Source organism: Leucoraja erinacea, chromosome 21 (genome assembly GCF_028641065.1).
Source record: "Leucoraja erinacea ecotype New England chromosome 21, Leri_hhj_1, whole genome shotgun sequence".
Classification (NCBI taxonomy): Eukaryota; Metazoa; Chordata; class Chondrichthyes; order Rajiformes; family Rajidae; genus Leucoraja; species Leucoraja erinaceus.
In genome coordinates, this window is record NC_073397.1 from 5,504,488 (window position 1) to 5,517,726 (window position 13,239).

The 13,239-nt window shown below is 46.8% G+C and overlaps 1 protein-coding gene across 1 annotated transcript in view; it reads right to left on the reverse strand.

The window, feature by feature from the left end:
• Positions 1 to 1,533: 1,533 nt before the first annotated feature.
• Positions 1,534 to 13,239, reverse strand: part of LOC129707180 (tumor necrosis factor receptor superfamily member 5-like) — an 80,210-nt gene continuing 68,504 nt past the window's right edge. The window contains exons 6-9 of the mRNA XM_055651986.1: positions 10,249 to 10,310; positions 8,032 to 8,130; positions 5,418 to 5,455; positions 1,534 to 2,885 (exon numbers count right to left, since the gene is read on the reverse strand). Of these exons, the coding sequence (XP_055507961.1) occupies positions 2,670 to 2,885; positions 5,418 to 5,455; positions 8,032 to 8,130; positions 10,249 to 10,310 (415 nt within the window). The 3' untranslated portion in view covers positions 1,534 to 2,669. The remainder of the gene's footprint in view (positions 2,886 to 5,417; positions 5,456 to 8,031; positions 8,131 to 10,248; positions 10,311 to 13,239) is intronic.

The window sequence follows — 13,239 nt, forward strand, 5'->3', positions numbered from 1 at the left end:
GAGCTAGATATGGGATGACTGTGTTATGTAGAACTAGGTGGTATGTTTGTGTCAATATTGAAATATCTCCAGATAATTAATCAATGTCATTTTTTTAAAATTTGGGGAGTGAACCACACGGTCTTATTCCAGTTGTTTTTTTCTTTTCTTTACCTCCCCCCCCCCCCCCCCCCCCCCCCCCCCCCCATTTATTTTTTTATTTTATTTTTGACTGTTGGTTTTCTTATTTTGTTTTATTTATGGTGATGGTGTTGCAATGTTTTGTATATATCTCTGTGAAAAATCAATAAAAACTTCAGTGAAAAAAAAATGGACAGAGCGGAAACACGTCTTTCGGCCCACCGGATCCACGCCGACCAGCGATCCCCGCATATTACACTATCCTACACACACTGGCAACAACCTTTACATTTACCAAGCCAATTAACCCACAAACCTGTATGTCTTTTCATGGTGCGAGGAAACCCATGCAGGTCACGGGGAGAACGTACAAACTCCGTACAGACAGCACCGGTAGTCAGGATCAAACCCGGATCTCCAGCGCTGCAAGTGCTGTAAGGCAGCAACTCTACCGCTGCGCCACCGTGCCACCCTGCAATGTTCTAGCACCTCCTTCTGCTGTTCCTTTAACCCCGTGCCTGTTGCACCATGCATAGTCTTGTCAATCACAGACACACAGCAAACAGGTCAACCTCTGGAGCCTGCTCGATCATTCAGTAAGATCCATTTCCCCAGCATTATTTATTCATGTCCACATATAACGTCCCTCAAAGATGTCAAACAAGGAGTATAGCTGATTCTCTTCCACCATTGCTTCTAACTCACTGATGTGCAGAGCACATCATCAACTCTCATCACATGCCACCATCCAAATGCAACCTGTGTGATTGGCTCCTGGGTATAAGTGTCCCACGTACCTCCCCCCACCAACCCCGGCCCCTCCCCACCATCTCTGAAACGGTAGAATGTCTCCACTTCATGTCTCCACTGCCTCTAAGCAGAGGAGACATGCTCCACTGAGTCTAAGTTCCTCGTGATAGTGGCATCGCATATTTGGTTACTTGCTCTCTGCAAGCACTCACCTTCAAACAAGTGTAGGAAGGAACTACAGATGCTGGTTTAAGATATGATGAGATGCATCCAAAAAACCTTGCATGCCCTTCAACTCTCCAATAACTCTTAGTTTCAATGCCCAAATTTCTTCATCTTCACCATGAACATCCAATCCCTTTAGGTAGACACAACATTCTGGTGTAACTCAGCGGGACAGGCAGCTTCTCTGGAGAGAAGGAATGGGTGATGTTTCAGGTCAAGACCCTTCTTCACAGCCATCCCCCACCTGGAAGGTCCCAAGTCCCTCTGGTTCTTTCTTGAACAGAGTCCCAATCAATTTTCCTCCACATTTCTCCACCTGGCAGAACTTGCCCTCACCTTCAAATCTCTGAGACAAAGTGGCGTTCAGCTCCTGTGTTATCTTGCTTATTTAGCTCTGCATTAATGCATTCTTTCCTGCATTCCCATTATTAACTCGCATTCACCAAATTAATTATTTAATTAACTTTCTCGGTCTCTCTTGTAAGCTTATTCATTTAACAAGAAATTTGCTTAATCACATAAAGTATTAGTTTTAGGTTCCCAATTTAACTGCTGGAGCTTGAGCAGACCACGGTACATTAAAGACAAAGCCAAACCGATCAGGGACCCTCCACACCAAGCCTCAGGTCACCCTCTGAAACGAGAACCTTTTATCGGGGTCCACGTGTGCTTCCCTCCCAGAACAAATACAAAATTATTGCAGGGTATTGTTGTAGTAAACTCAGATTGATTACTGTTATAACAGTCATTATCATAGCAGCTGAAAAATCCCAAGTGTGATAGGTAAAAGAATCTCGCCCCTCTTGTAAAATATGGAATCGATCAGCTGGTGTGACGTCAAAATGGTGGCAAATGTTTTCAATGTACAGAACATTATGAGGGTCCAAAGACTTCACTCTCATCTGATTTGAGTGAGGTGTTCGCCATTATTCCAGCTGATGTTTTGCTCCCCTCCTCTGTTGAAGAGTCTAGTCATGGCCGGAGGACGGCTCCACACGGCACAGTCGCTCGGCAGCTATGGTCTCACGCTGGCCACTTCCCTGGGACCACTGGCAGCTTCTCACAGGCACTGAGAGATCAGATCGTTCCATATGTTCAGCCAAAGCCGGCGATGTTGAGAGAACGTTCGGTGATAGCGAGCCAAAACCTCGTTGTCACGACGCGCACACGACCTCAAGTGGAGGTAGATACCTCGGCACAGTCCAACCACATCGCACCTATTCCCTGTACCCAGTCTCTGCTCCAACTCTGAACAGCAGTGCTCAATGCAGAGATTTGAAGTCATGGACACTTGCAGCACAAAGGACGTTGGACCAAGCTAATCAATGTCTGTGGACATGCCAACACTGAGAGTGACCTCTGTAGATCCAATGCTTAGAACAGACCAGGAATCCCTTGGTACACCAATCCAGCGAGTAACATTACTGGGGATTATAGTGTGTGGGACTACAATAAAATGGCTCTAAAATGCCCTGGATGTAAACAATCCACAATATTTCAGGGGAAGCTTTTCAAATCTGAGGGATATTTTTACAGCCACTGATTCACAACGAGATCTCTTCTCCATCTATCCACTACCGTCCTGCGTTCCCATTAGCATCCTGATCGCCGTTAATCACCCTAATCGAGGTGGCAGTGTGATTCTCTTCCTCCTCCTGAGAAGGACGGCTGTCCTTGCCCTCTTCCTGTATCCCTGTGTGCAGGCCACTCTCTGCCATGGGGACACCATGGAGCAGCCTGTCTTCATGGGCCACTCTCTCAGGGTCCATCTCTCCATCTCCTCTGTTCATCTTAAAAACAAAAACACAGATGCCTCAAGTCCATGTGAGGAAGGTCATTATCGCAAGGCTTAATGCAAGGCCTGCTCTAACCATGGGCAACCAGCGAGGATCCCAACCCCAGTCAAGTAGACCCCATTGTGTAGTCACACAATACCCCAGTTCATCCACAGGAGAGAGAGGCTGAGATGGAAGTCCATCAGAAGGGTTAGCAACTAGGCAGCATAAGTGCCAGTGAGAGGGCAGACTGAGATGGGAAATGACAGAAAGAAGCTACACCCAGAGTAGCAGAGATTTGGTGCCAGTTGCCCGAAGATGGAGACATTTAAAGAGGACTACCATAAACACAAAAGGCCTGCACCCTGGCTGGCTTCTTGCTGCCTTTACCTTGCACTAAACATTATTCCCTAATCACGTATGTATACGCTGTAAATGGCTCGATTGTAATCATGTATTGTCTTTCTGGATAGACTGCATGACTGGATAGCACGCAACAAAAGCTTTTCACTGAGCCTCGGTACACGTGACAATAAACTAAACTGAAACTTAACCCTCAATTTAATCATATAGAGTGTGTAAACCATAGCTAGTGAATTGAGACAAGCTTTCCAAGAACTAGCTGGTGAGTTTTTAAACAGGGCCACAGACCAAGAACTGGGACCAGCACTGAGCTGGATAGATCTTTCTCCACCAGTATCATAAGGTCATAAGGGATAGGAGTAGAATTAGGCCATTCGACCCATCAAGTCTGCTCCGCCATTCAATCATGGCTGATCTATCTCTCCCTCCTAACCCCATTCTCCTGCCTTCTCCCCATAACCTCTGACACCTGTACTAATCAAGAATCTATCGGCAGTATCTCTGCCTTAAAAATATCCAATTACTTGGTCTCCACAGCCTTCTGTGGCCACAGATTCAACACCCTCTGACTAAATAAATTCCTCCTCATCTCATTCCTAAAAGAACGTCCTTTAATTCAAAGGCTAGGACCTCTAATCCTAAACTCCCCCACCAGTGAAAACATCCTCTCCACGTCCACTCTACCCAAGCCTTTCACTATTCTCATATTCCCATACAATGTTTGTGTGGATGTAAAGGGCTGAATCTCCATCTGTTGTAAATCTCGGTGGATCCGCGAGTGATGCTGCTTCAGCCGCTGATGTAAACCCAGGACAGCTGGATCTGCAGCCCTTGTGGTGACCAGCTGGGATTGCTGGACTCAGATCACACTGGTGACATTTTCTCTGAAAATGGCGTCTCCTGGTTGATGGGTTGGTGAAGAAATGTTTTGGCGCGCTGGCTTTCATCGGTCAAGGTATTATGTATGGAAGTTGGGTCATAAGGGATAGCCGTAGAATTGGGCCATTCAGCCCACCAGGTCTACTCCGCCATTCAATCATGGCTGATATATCTCGTCCTCCTAACCCCATTCTCCTGCCTTCTCCCCAAAACCTCTGACACCTGTACTAATCGAGAATTTATCTATCTCTGACTTAAAAATATCCACTGACTTGGCCTCCATAGCCTTCTGTGGCAACCTCGAGTTGGGACATTATGTTACAGTTTACAGGACATTGGTGAGGTTGCACTTGGAGTTTGAAGTTCCAGAATATTCCGTGTTTGACACCCTGCTATCGGAAAGATGCCATTAAAACGGAAAGAGGAGATTTGCAAGGATGCTGCCAGGATCCGAGTCCTGAGCTGCAGGGAGAGGTTGGACAGGCTAGCAGTGTATTCCTTGAAGCGGAGGAGACTAAAGGGTGATCGTAGAGAGGTGCAGAAATCATTAGGGGAACACAGGCTTCTTCCTCGGGTAAGTGAATCACAACTAGCAGGCATAGGTTTGAGGTGAGGGGGGTAAGATTTAACAGGAACCAGAGGGAGAATCTATCATACAGTAGGTGGCACATACATGGAATGATCTAACAGATGAAATGGTTGAGGTGGGTACATTAAAAGTTAGTTAGGCAGATACACAGATAGGAAAAGCTTAGAGAGATATCAGCTAAAAGCAGGCAAATGGGACCAGCTGAGATGGGTCTCTTGGTCAACTAGGATGAGTTTGTTTCCTTTCTGCATGACTACGCCTGGTATTTAGACGCTGGAGGTTTGGTGTGCTGTGGACTGACTGTGATATTTGAAGCAGGGTTGTCCTGGACAGGATGGGGTCCCTTCCGATAGTTCGGACATCTTGAAATGCTGGGAGTACTGGAACACTCTCCAACAGCTAGGTATTCTAGACCTTAATGCTGTGGATGTCCAGGGCATTCTGAGGGTATGACTTACCCTCAACAGCTAGGATCCCTTACAGTGCGGGTGTGTCTCAGACCAGCTCACATCACTGGGGCACCCACTGGATGGGTGTACCATGCTGGCTAAGTAACTGAAATAAATGGCACCACCCTCCCACCCACTCACTTGTGGAACTGAGTGGATACAGGTCTCTAAAATGAAGACATTAAGGTGGGAGGTGCTCACCCCAGCTCAGCAGAAGCACAGTCTCACTCTTATCCCTTATCAATCCCTGCAAAAAATAATACTCACCAGCCTTCGAATAGCATTCACTGGGGCGTTCAGATAACCTGCAGGAAAAGAGATGTCACATGTTACTGGAATACGGGCAACCTCATCTTTCGCTGCTCACAACTTTCAGGCGTTCTCATATTAACTTTTCCTGGAGGTACGGTGGTTCAGCGGTAGAGTTGCTGCCTTACAGCACTAGAGACTCAGGTTCGATCCTGACTACGGGCACTGTCTGTATGGAGTTTGTACGTTCTCCCCATGAGCTGTGTGGGTTTCCTCCGGGATCTCCGGTTTCCTCCCACACTACAAAGACGTACAGGTTTGTAGGTTAATTGGCTTTGGTAAAAATTGTTAATTGTTCCTTGTGTGTGTAGGACAGCGTTAGTGTGCAGGGATCGCTGGTCGGCACAGACTCGGTAGGCCGAATGGCCTGTTTCCACACTGTATCTCTAAACTAAACTAAATTTACTGTGGGTACACAAAAATGCTGGAGAAACTCAGCGGGTGCAGCAGCATCTATGGAGCGAAGGAAATAGGCAACGTTTCGGGCCGAAACCTTTCTTCAGACTAAAGGTTTCTTTTACCAATCCCAGAAGGTCTGGCACGTACATGAAGATAAAGCTGGAGTAACTCAGCAGGTCAGGCAACATCTCTGGAGCAAAGGGATATGTGATGTTTCGGGGCAAGACCCTTCATCAGACTGTGAGTCAGGGAGGGGCACACTGGTCTCTTGTACGACATGCTCAAGCCTTACAACCAGCCGGGATGGTGACAAACTTGTCTGACGCTTCCCATTTAAATCTATATTCAGAAAGTTATCATGTGGCAAAAACAATTGGTAAAAATCCAACTGGTAAAGGTTAATCCAACCAATCAAGCATGGTTTTGGTAGACATAACCTAAAAGTCATAATAGCCACTATTATATAAAGTAATTGATCGTTTAATCTATTCATCTAAGTGATTGCAAATTTTGCAGCCTTTTATGAAGTGTGGAACTTTCCTCACCACCAAGGCTTAGCGGGTTTAAACAAGAATGTAACATTAATAATTTTCTAAAACCCATGTCCCACGGTACGAGTTCATTCCAAGGGTTCTCCCGAGTTTGCCCTGATTCGAACTCGGAGATTTACGGTAATGGCCGCTCGTCGGTACTCGGGGCTCTCGTGGACATTTTTCAACATGTTGAAAAATCTTCACGAGTCTTCCCGCGCTTACCTGCTGTTAGCGAGTCTGAGGGGGGATCTTATAGAAACTTACACAATTCTTAAGGGGTTAGACAGGCTAGATGCAGGAAGATTGTTCCGGATGTCGGGGAAGTCCAGAACAAGGGGTCACACTTTAAGGATAAGGGGGAAATCCTTTAAAACTGAGATGAGAAGAACATTTTTCGAGATGAGAAGAACATCTATTAAGACCGAGATGAGAAAAAAAATGTTCACACAGAGAGTGGTGAATCTCTGGAATTCTCTGCCACTGAAGGTAGTTGAGGCCAGTTCATTGGCTATATTTAAGATGGAGTTAGATGTGGCCCTTGTGGCTAAAGGGATCAGGGGGTATGGAGAGAAGGCAGGTACAGGATACTGAGTTGGATGATCAGCCATGATCGTATTGAATGGCGGTGCAGCCTCGAAGGGCCAAATGGCCTACTCCTGCACCTAATTTCTATGTTTCTATGTTTCCCGAGTACCTGCCGTTAGCGTTACGAGTCGCTAAGACGTCCCCGAGCTCCAACATACCCGCTACGTTCATTCTCCGTGCTTACCACAAGTTTGATTTTTTTAAACTCGGGAGAGTTCTTGAAATGAACTAATGCCATGGGACAGGACTTTAATTCTCTGGCACTGTGCATGAACCTACAGATGCTTTGATGATTATGAACAGGATCTCTGCAGTTACATCCCTTCCTTCCATCAGCAAGCTGAGATGCATTCAATCTTGCCCAGGTGATTTATACAGCTTTCAGCTACCAACTATTCCTAATTTCTAACTCATCCAGAATCTCCGTGGCAATTTCCTTTGCTGAGACTCATATCAACTTTTTTCTTGATGAAGTTTGACATAAAATGCTATTCCAGTATTTCAAGCTGCCTGCTTGTGTAAATTTCCTTTCTGGTCTTCAATCTGCCAAACCTCTCTGCTTAAAATCTTTTTTCCTCATCCCATACAGTGTTTTAAATACTGTGAGCTGGCATTCACTTTGCCTGCATTTGAAATCGGACTAATCCAGGTCAAGGGGGAGTGTTTAATTGTCATGCAGTATGTACCAACAACAGAACAGTGAAATCATTACCCCTGTATCCCAACTCTCTCCATCCCTCCCCCACCCAAGTCATACCAGCTTTAAAGTCGTCTTGTGTAGGAAAGAGCTGCAGATGCTGGTTTAAATCGAAGGTAGACACAAAATGCTGGAGTAACTCAGCGGGACAGACAGCATCTCAGGATAGGAATGGGTGAAGTTTCGGGTCGAGACCTTTCTTCAGACTGAGAAAAAAGACCGAGAGACTCTCAGTCTGAAGAAGGGTCTCGACCCGAAACGTCACCCGTTTCTTCTGTCCAGAGATGCTGCCTGCCCCGCTGGTCTTGTTTAGACCAGCACAAGAGTTAGAATGGCTGTCACAGCGGGGAAAACTCACCCAGCACGCTGCAGACAAACAGCGCTATAAAGATGATGAGAAACAGAGCCAGGGAGATCACTGCACCACGGCAACATCCAGTGCCTTGTAACGGCACACCTGAAATAAAAGGACAACTCTGTTACCCGGCAGCTGGAATGTACTTTGAAAGGTAGCGTCATTCTCTGCTGTGGCCATGGTGGAGCTCCTGTAGCTGCTGTCCACCTCTTGTGTTGGGAAGCCTTACGTCTGAAAGGCTGCAGTCCACAGGGTGAAAATGCCATGGTCTGGGTCTCTCTGTGATTTTCACAATGAATGAATGGCAATATATTTCCATATCAGGGGCTTTAGACTTTTTTTTTTTTCAAGTATTTTTAGAGATAAGTCGGGGGGAATCCCCCTGCCACGGGTACCATGTAATCCCGCGCTACCTGCTCCATGGACGGATAGTCGGCGATTCAACAGTCTCCCCCACCTGGTTTTCCAGGTGAGGAGGGGGCTGTGGAACCCCAGCAGGACTAAAACAAGACCTGTCAACGGGCGGATGAGCTTCTAGTAAGCCAACAGCCATCCACACTTCAGTACAAGTCGCGATCACTGTCATACATGGCATTGTAAGGAACGATGATAACGCACACACGCCAAAATCCTAGACTCCCAGCGGTGGAAGTCCGCAGGAACTGGAGGACAGAGATATGTGGTGCGTCTGTCACCGTTCCTGTTGGAAACCAGCACCACTGCGTCGCTGATGTTGTCAACGATGATGAATGAATGAATGAATTTAGAGACACAGCGTGGAAACAGGCCCTTCGGCCCAGCAAGTCCACACTGACCAGCGATGACACCGGACACCAAAACTATCCTACACATTAGAGCACAATTTATAATTTACAAACCCAATTACCCTACAAACCTGTACATCTTTGGAGTGTGGGAGGAAACCGGAGCACCCGGATAAAACACACAAGGTGACAGGGTGTGTACACTAGTGTAGTTTGGAGGGAGCGACTGAGTCACAGAATGGTTGAAACACAGAAAGAGGCCATTCGGCCCACCATGTCCACACCAGATCTGTGTAGGAGCGATCCACCTAGTCCCACGTCTATGCTCTTTCTCCTAACCCTATTTCCTGTGAGATACTTACCACAAGTATTTGAATCTGCCTCCATACTTTCCACTGACCTTAAATATACTTTGTATAAAGACCCTTCTCTTATTCGGATCTACACGTAATCAGTTTCACTCTGTGCCCTTAGTTCTTGACCCCTCCTTCAGCGGGAACAGTCTCTCTCTTCCTGTCTATACCATTCAAAATCTGCATATCTCTCTTTGTCTTTATTCTTCTCTCTTCCAGGGTGGATAGTCTCACCTTCTCTGGTTTAACCAACTCTAAGGGGCCTGTCCCACGAGCATGCGACTCCATTAGTCAAGCGCGACCTAACGTGGTCGTTTGAGCCGTACGGCCTCGCGGGGCCGGTCCCACTTCAATCGCCGGAGCCGTATGGAGTTGTGCGGAGCGGGTCCCGACATCACGCGGGGCTCTGAAAAACTGACTGTGATCAAAAAATTCCGCGCGGCAATGGCCTGCCACCCCGCAGCCGCCTCGACGCCGTACGCACGTCTTGAACCTGCGCACGCCCGGCGGACTTTGCTCAAACTTCACGTCACTCACTTGACCTCCGCGCGGCCCCCGCTTCCGGTTTGGTCGCGCTTGCCGCATACAGGTCGCATGCTCGTGGGACAGGACCTTAAGTTAGTTAGACAAATAAGAATTTCATTTTTCTATCTGGGATCTATGACAAAACACTCTTCACTCTCTTGAACCTTGATACACTTTGCTGTTTGTCTCTAATCAATCCATCCAAGTCACTGCACATTTTGCAGCTAATTATTATTTCTGAAACTTTCCTCACCACCAAGGCCTGGTGGATATTAAATAGGAGTATAATATTTATATGTTATCTAATCCTCTAGCACCATGCCTGAACCTACAAGTTTTCTCTGAGATCTTTGGTTTCCTCCCACACTCCAAAGACGTACAGGTTTGTAGCTGAATTAGCTTGGTGTAAATGTAAAATTCTCCCTAGTGTGTGTAGGATAGAGTTAATGTGCGGGGATTGCTGATCAGTGCGGACTCGGTGGGCCGAAGGGCCTGTTTCTCTGCTGTATCTTTAATCTAAACTAAAACAGATCCCAGTTATCGAGAAGATTGGGCTCCAGCTGCTGGAGGGTACTCACTGCATACAACGTCAGTCTTCAAACTCCCAGCGTGGGCTTCAATCAGTCCGAGTGATGCACAGCTGTAAAGAAACAAACAGCCGTGAGACAAATGGTGCTCGCTCCCGCATCCCAACCCGCAGATTACTCAGCAAACACCAGAATCAATCCAAGTGGAGTTTAGGGTTGGTAGACCTGGCCTCAGCTCACACTGCTGTACCAGGGAAGGGATATCCAGCTAGAGGCTGCAGGGAATTCTTCTCTCAGTCCCCTCGTGGATGGGCGAAGTGCAACGTGTACAGGGATGGAAGGAGAGGCTACTCCAGGATGTAATGAAGAAGGGAATGGAGGAGCTCACCGATGGATTAGGACGAGGAAGGACTAGCGTGGAGCTTCGACTGCTTGGGCCAAAGGATCTGTTTCTGCCAATATGCACCTAGTCTTCAGCTAGCCCTCTCAAAGAGTTCCAGCTCTCCCCAGAGCCCATCAATAGAGAGTGCCATGTAACAAAAGAGGGCATCACACCATACTTTTCTAAGCACGTTGCTTGGGTCCAGCACAAGGACAGAGAGCAGATGAAGTCAGAAAGCAGATAACACCACAGAAAGCAAACAAAGCACTAAAACTGATGATAGACACAAAAAGCTGGAGTGGTTCAGCGGGTCAGACGTCATCTCTGGAGAAAAGGAATAGGTGACGTTTCTTCTAACTGTACAACAACATTTATCTGTCATGCTGTGTTCTGGTGCATATGGAATGTGTGAGTGGGGCGGTGTGCTGCAAAGGCCTGACTTAAGTGAGGTGAGGTGTTACATCTTGGGGCGTCTAACAAGGGCAGGCCTTACACAGTGAATGGTACGCCTCTGGGGAGTGGTGTAGAGCAGAGGGATCTAGGTGCATGGTTCCTTGGTCGAGTCGCAGGTAGATAAGGTGGTCAAAAAGACTTTTGGCACATTGGCCTTCATCAGTCAGAGTATTAATTATCGAAGTTGGGACGAGAGGGTATGAGCTATAGGGAGAGGTTGAGTGCGCTGGGTCTATACCCTGGAGCGCAGGAGGATGAGGGGTGATCTTATAGAGATGTATAAAACCATGAGAGAGAAATAGATCGGGTAGACGCACAGAATCTCTTGCCCAGAGTAGGGGAATCGATGACCAGAGGACATGGGTTCAAGGTGAAGGGGAAAAGATTTATTAGGGATCTGAGGGGTACTTTTTTCACACAAACGGTGGTGGATGTATGGAACAAGCTGCCAGACGAGGTAGTTGAGGCTGGGACTGTTCCGATGTTTAAGAAACAGTTATACAGATACATGGATAGGACAGGTTTGGAGGGATATGGACCAAGCACAGGCAGGTGGGACAAGTGTAGCTGGGACATATTGGCCGGTGTGGGCAAGTTGGGCCGAAGGGCCTGTTTCCACACTGTATCACTCTATGAGGCAGGGAGATGGGGAAGGGAAATGTTCGACTGAAGGAACATTCTTTGAGGGCCAAATCTGTTCCCGTTGTTGGGACAGGGGACAGCAATGCCACCCTGGGCCTCAGGGTGGCAGCAAAGCTCAGCTGCTATAAACTAGCACCGTTTACAAAAGGCAGTGAATTTTCCTGACATGTGGTACATTTTTATGGAATAAGAACGTAAAATCTACATTAACTTAATTCATGGTAGACATTATCAAACTGCCACTCTACAAGATTCACCAATGTTTAGTGAGATGCAGCTACATAGAGCGTATTTATAGACACATTCAGTACAGATCAATAGATACCCAGCATTGTAAATCATGAGTGCTGGACAGAAACTCTGCAAGGTCTAGCTGTAAATAATGTTGATCATTTGATTAAATGCATCCACTATGGTGTAACTGTATGGGGAAGATGCACTAACCATTGTGTGTGTGAGAGTGAGTGAGTGAATCTCTGGATTTGTGTGTGTGTGTGTGTGTGTGTGTGTGTGTGTGTGTGTGTGTGTGTGTGTGTGTGTGTGTGTGTGTGTGTGTGTGTGTGTGTGTGTGTGTGTGTGTGTGTGTGTGTGTGTGTGTGTGGTGTGTGTGTGTGCGTGTATGCGTGTGCGCGCCTGTGTGTCCTGGACCACTCCCACATCGGGAACATTTTTCCTGCATCTAGTCTGTCCAATCCCCTTCTATGTTACTATAAGACCCCCTCTCATCCTAAATTCCAGTAAATATAACCCCAGTTGCTCGACTGGGGTACAACTGCAGTAGGGCCTCCTTGCTCCTATACTCAAATCCTCTCACTTGAAGGCCAACATGCCATTTGCTTTCTTCACGGCCTGCTGTACCAGCATGCTTACTTTCAGAGACTGATGTACAAGGACACCCAGGTCTCGTTGCACTTCCCATTTTCCTAATTCAGATAATAATCTGCCTTCTTGTTCCCACACAATGTGTTGTGCAATTTAATGGTTTGTCGGTGGGGGGGGGGGGGGGGCTTAATAAAGCGCACTGGACATGTGTGGTCTTATCAACCTGATGCCTGGCAGGAGTTACTAATCTCATTGTCATAGTCATAGCAATGCAGCATGAAAACACATCCTTCAGACCATCTGGAAACCAAGGTTTCTAGCCGAGAAAGTCCCATTTGCTTGCGTTTGGTCCTTATCCCTCAAAATCCTTCTTGTCCATATCATTTAAACATTATAATTATACCCGCCTCTAGCAATTCCTCAGGCAACTCATTCCATAAGCCCACCACCCTCTGTGATCCATTTTGAACCCTTTGGAATCTTTCCCCTCTCACCCTAAAATTTCCCTCTAGTTTTGGGTCCCATTCCCCGGGGGTGAAGTCTGTGACAATCCACCTTATCCACACCATCTCGATATTATACACCAGTATAAGGTAATCTACTATACTCCAGGGAAAAAGGTCCCAAACTATCCAGCCTCGACTTATAACTGAAGCACTCCAGTCCTGGTAACATCCTCATGAATATTTTCTGCACCCTTTCCAATATAATGACATTTTCCCATAGCCAGGCAAGCATGACTG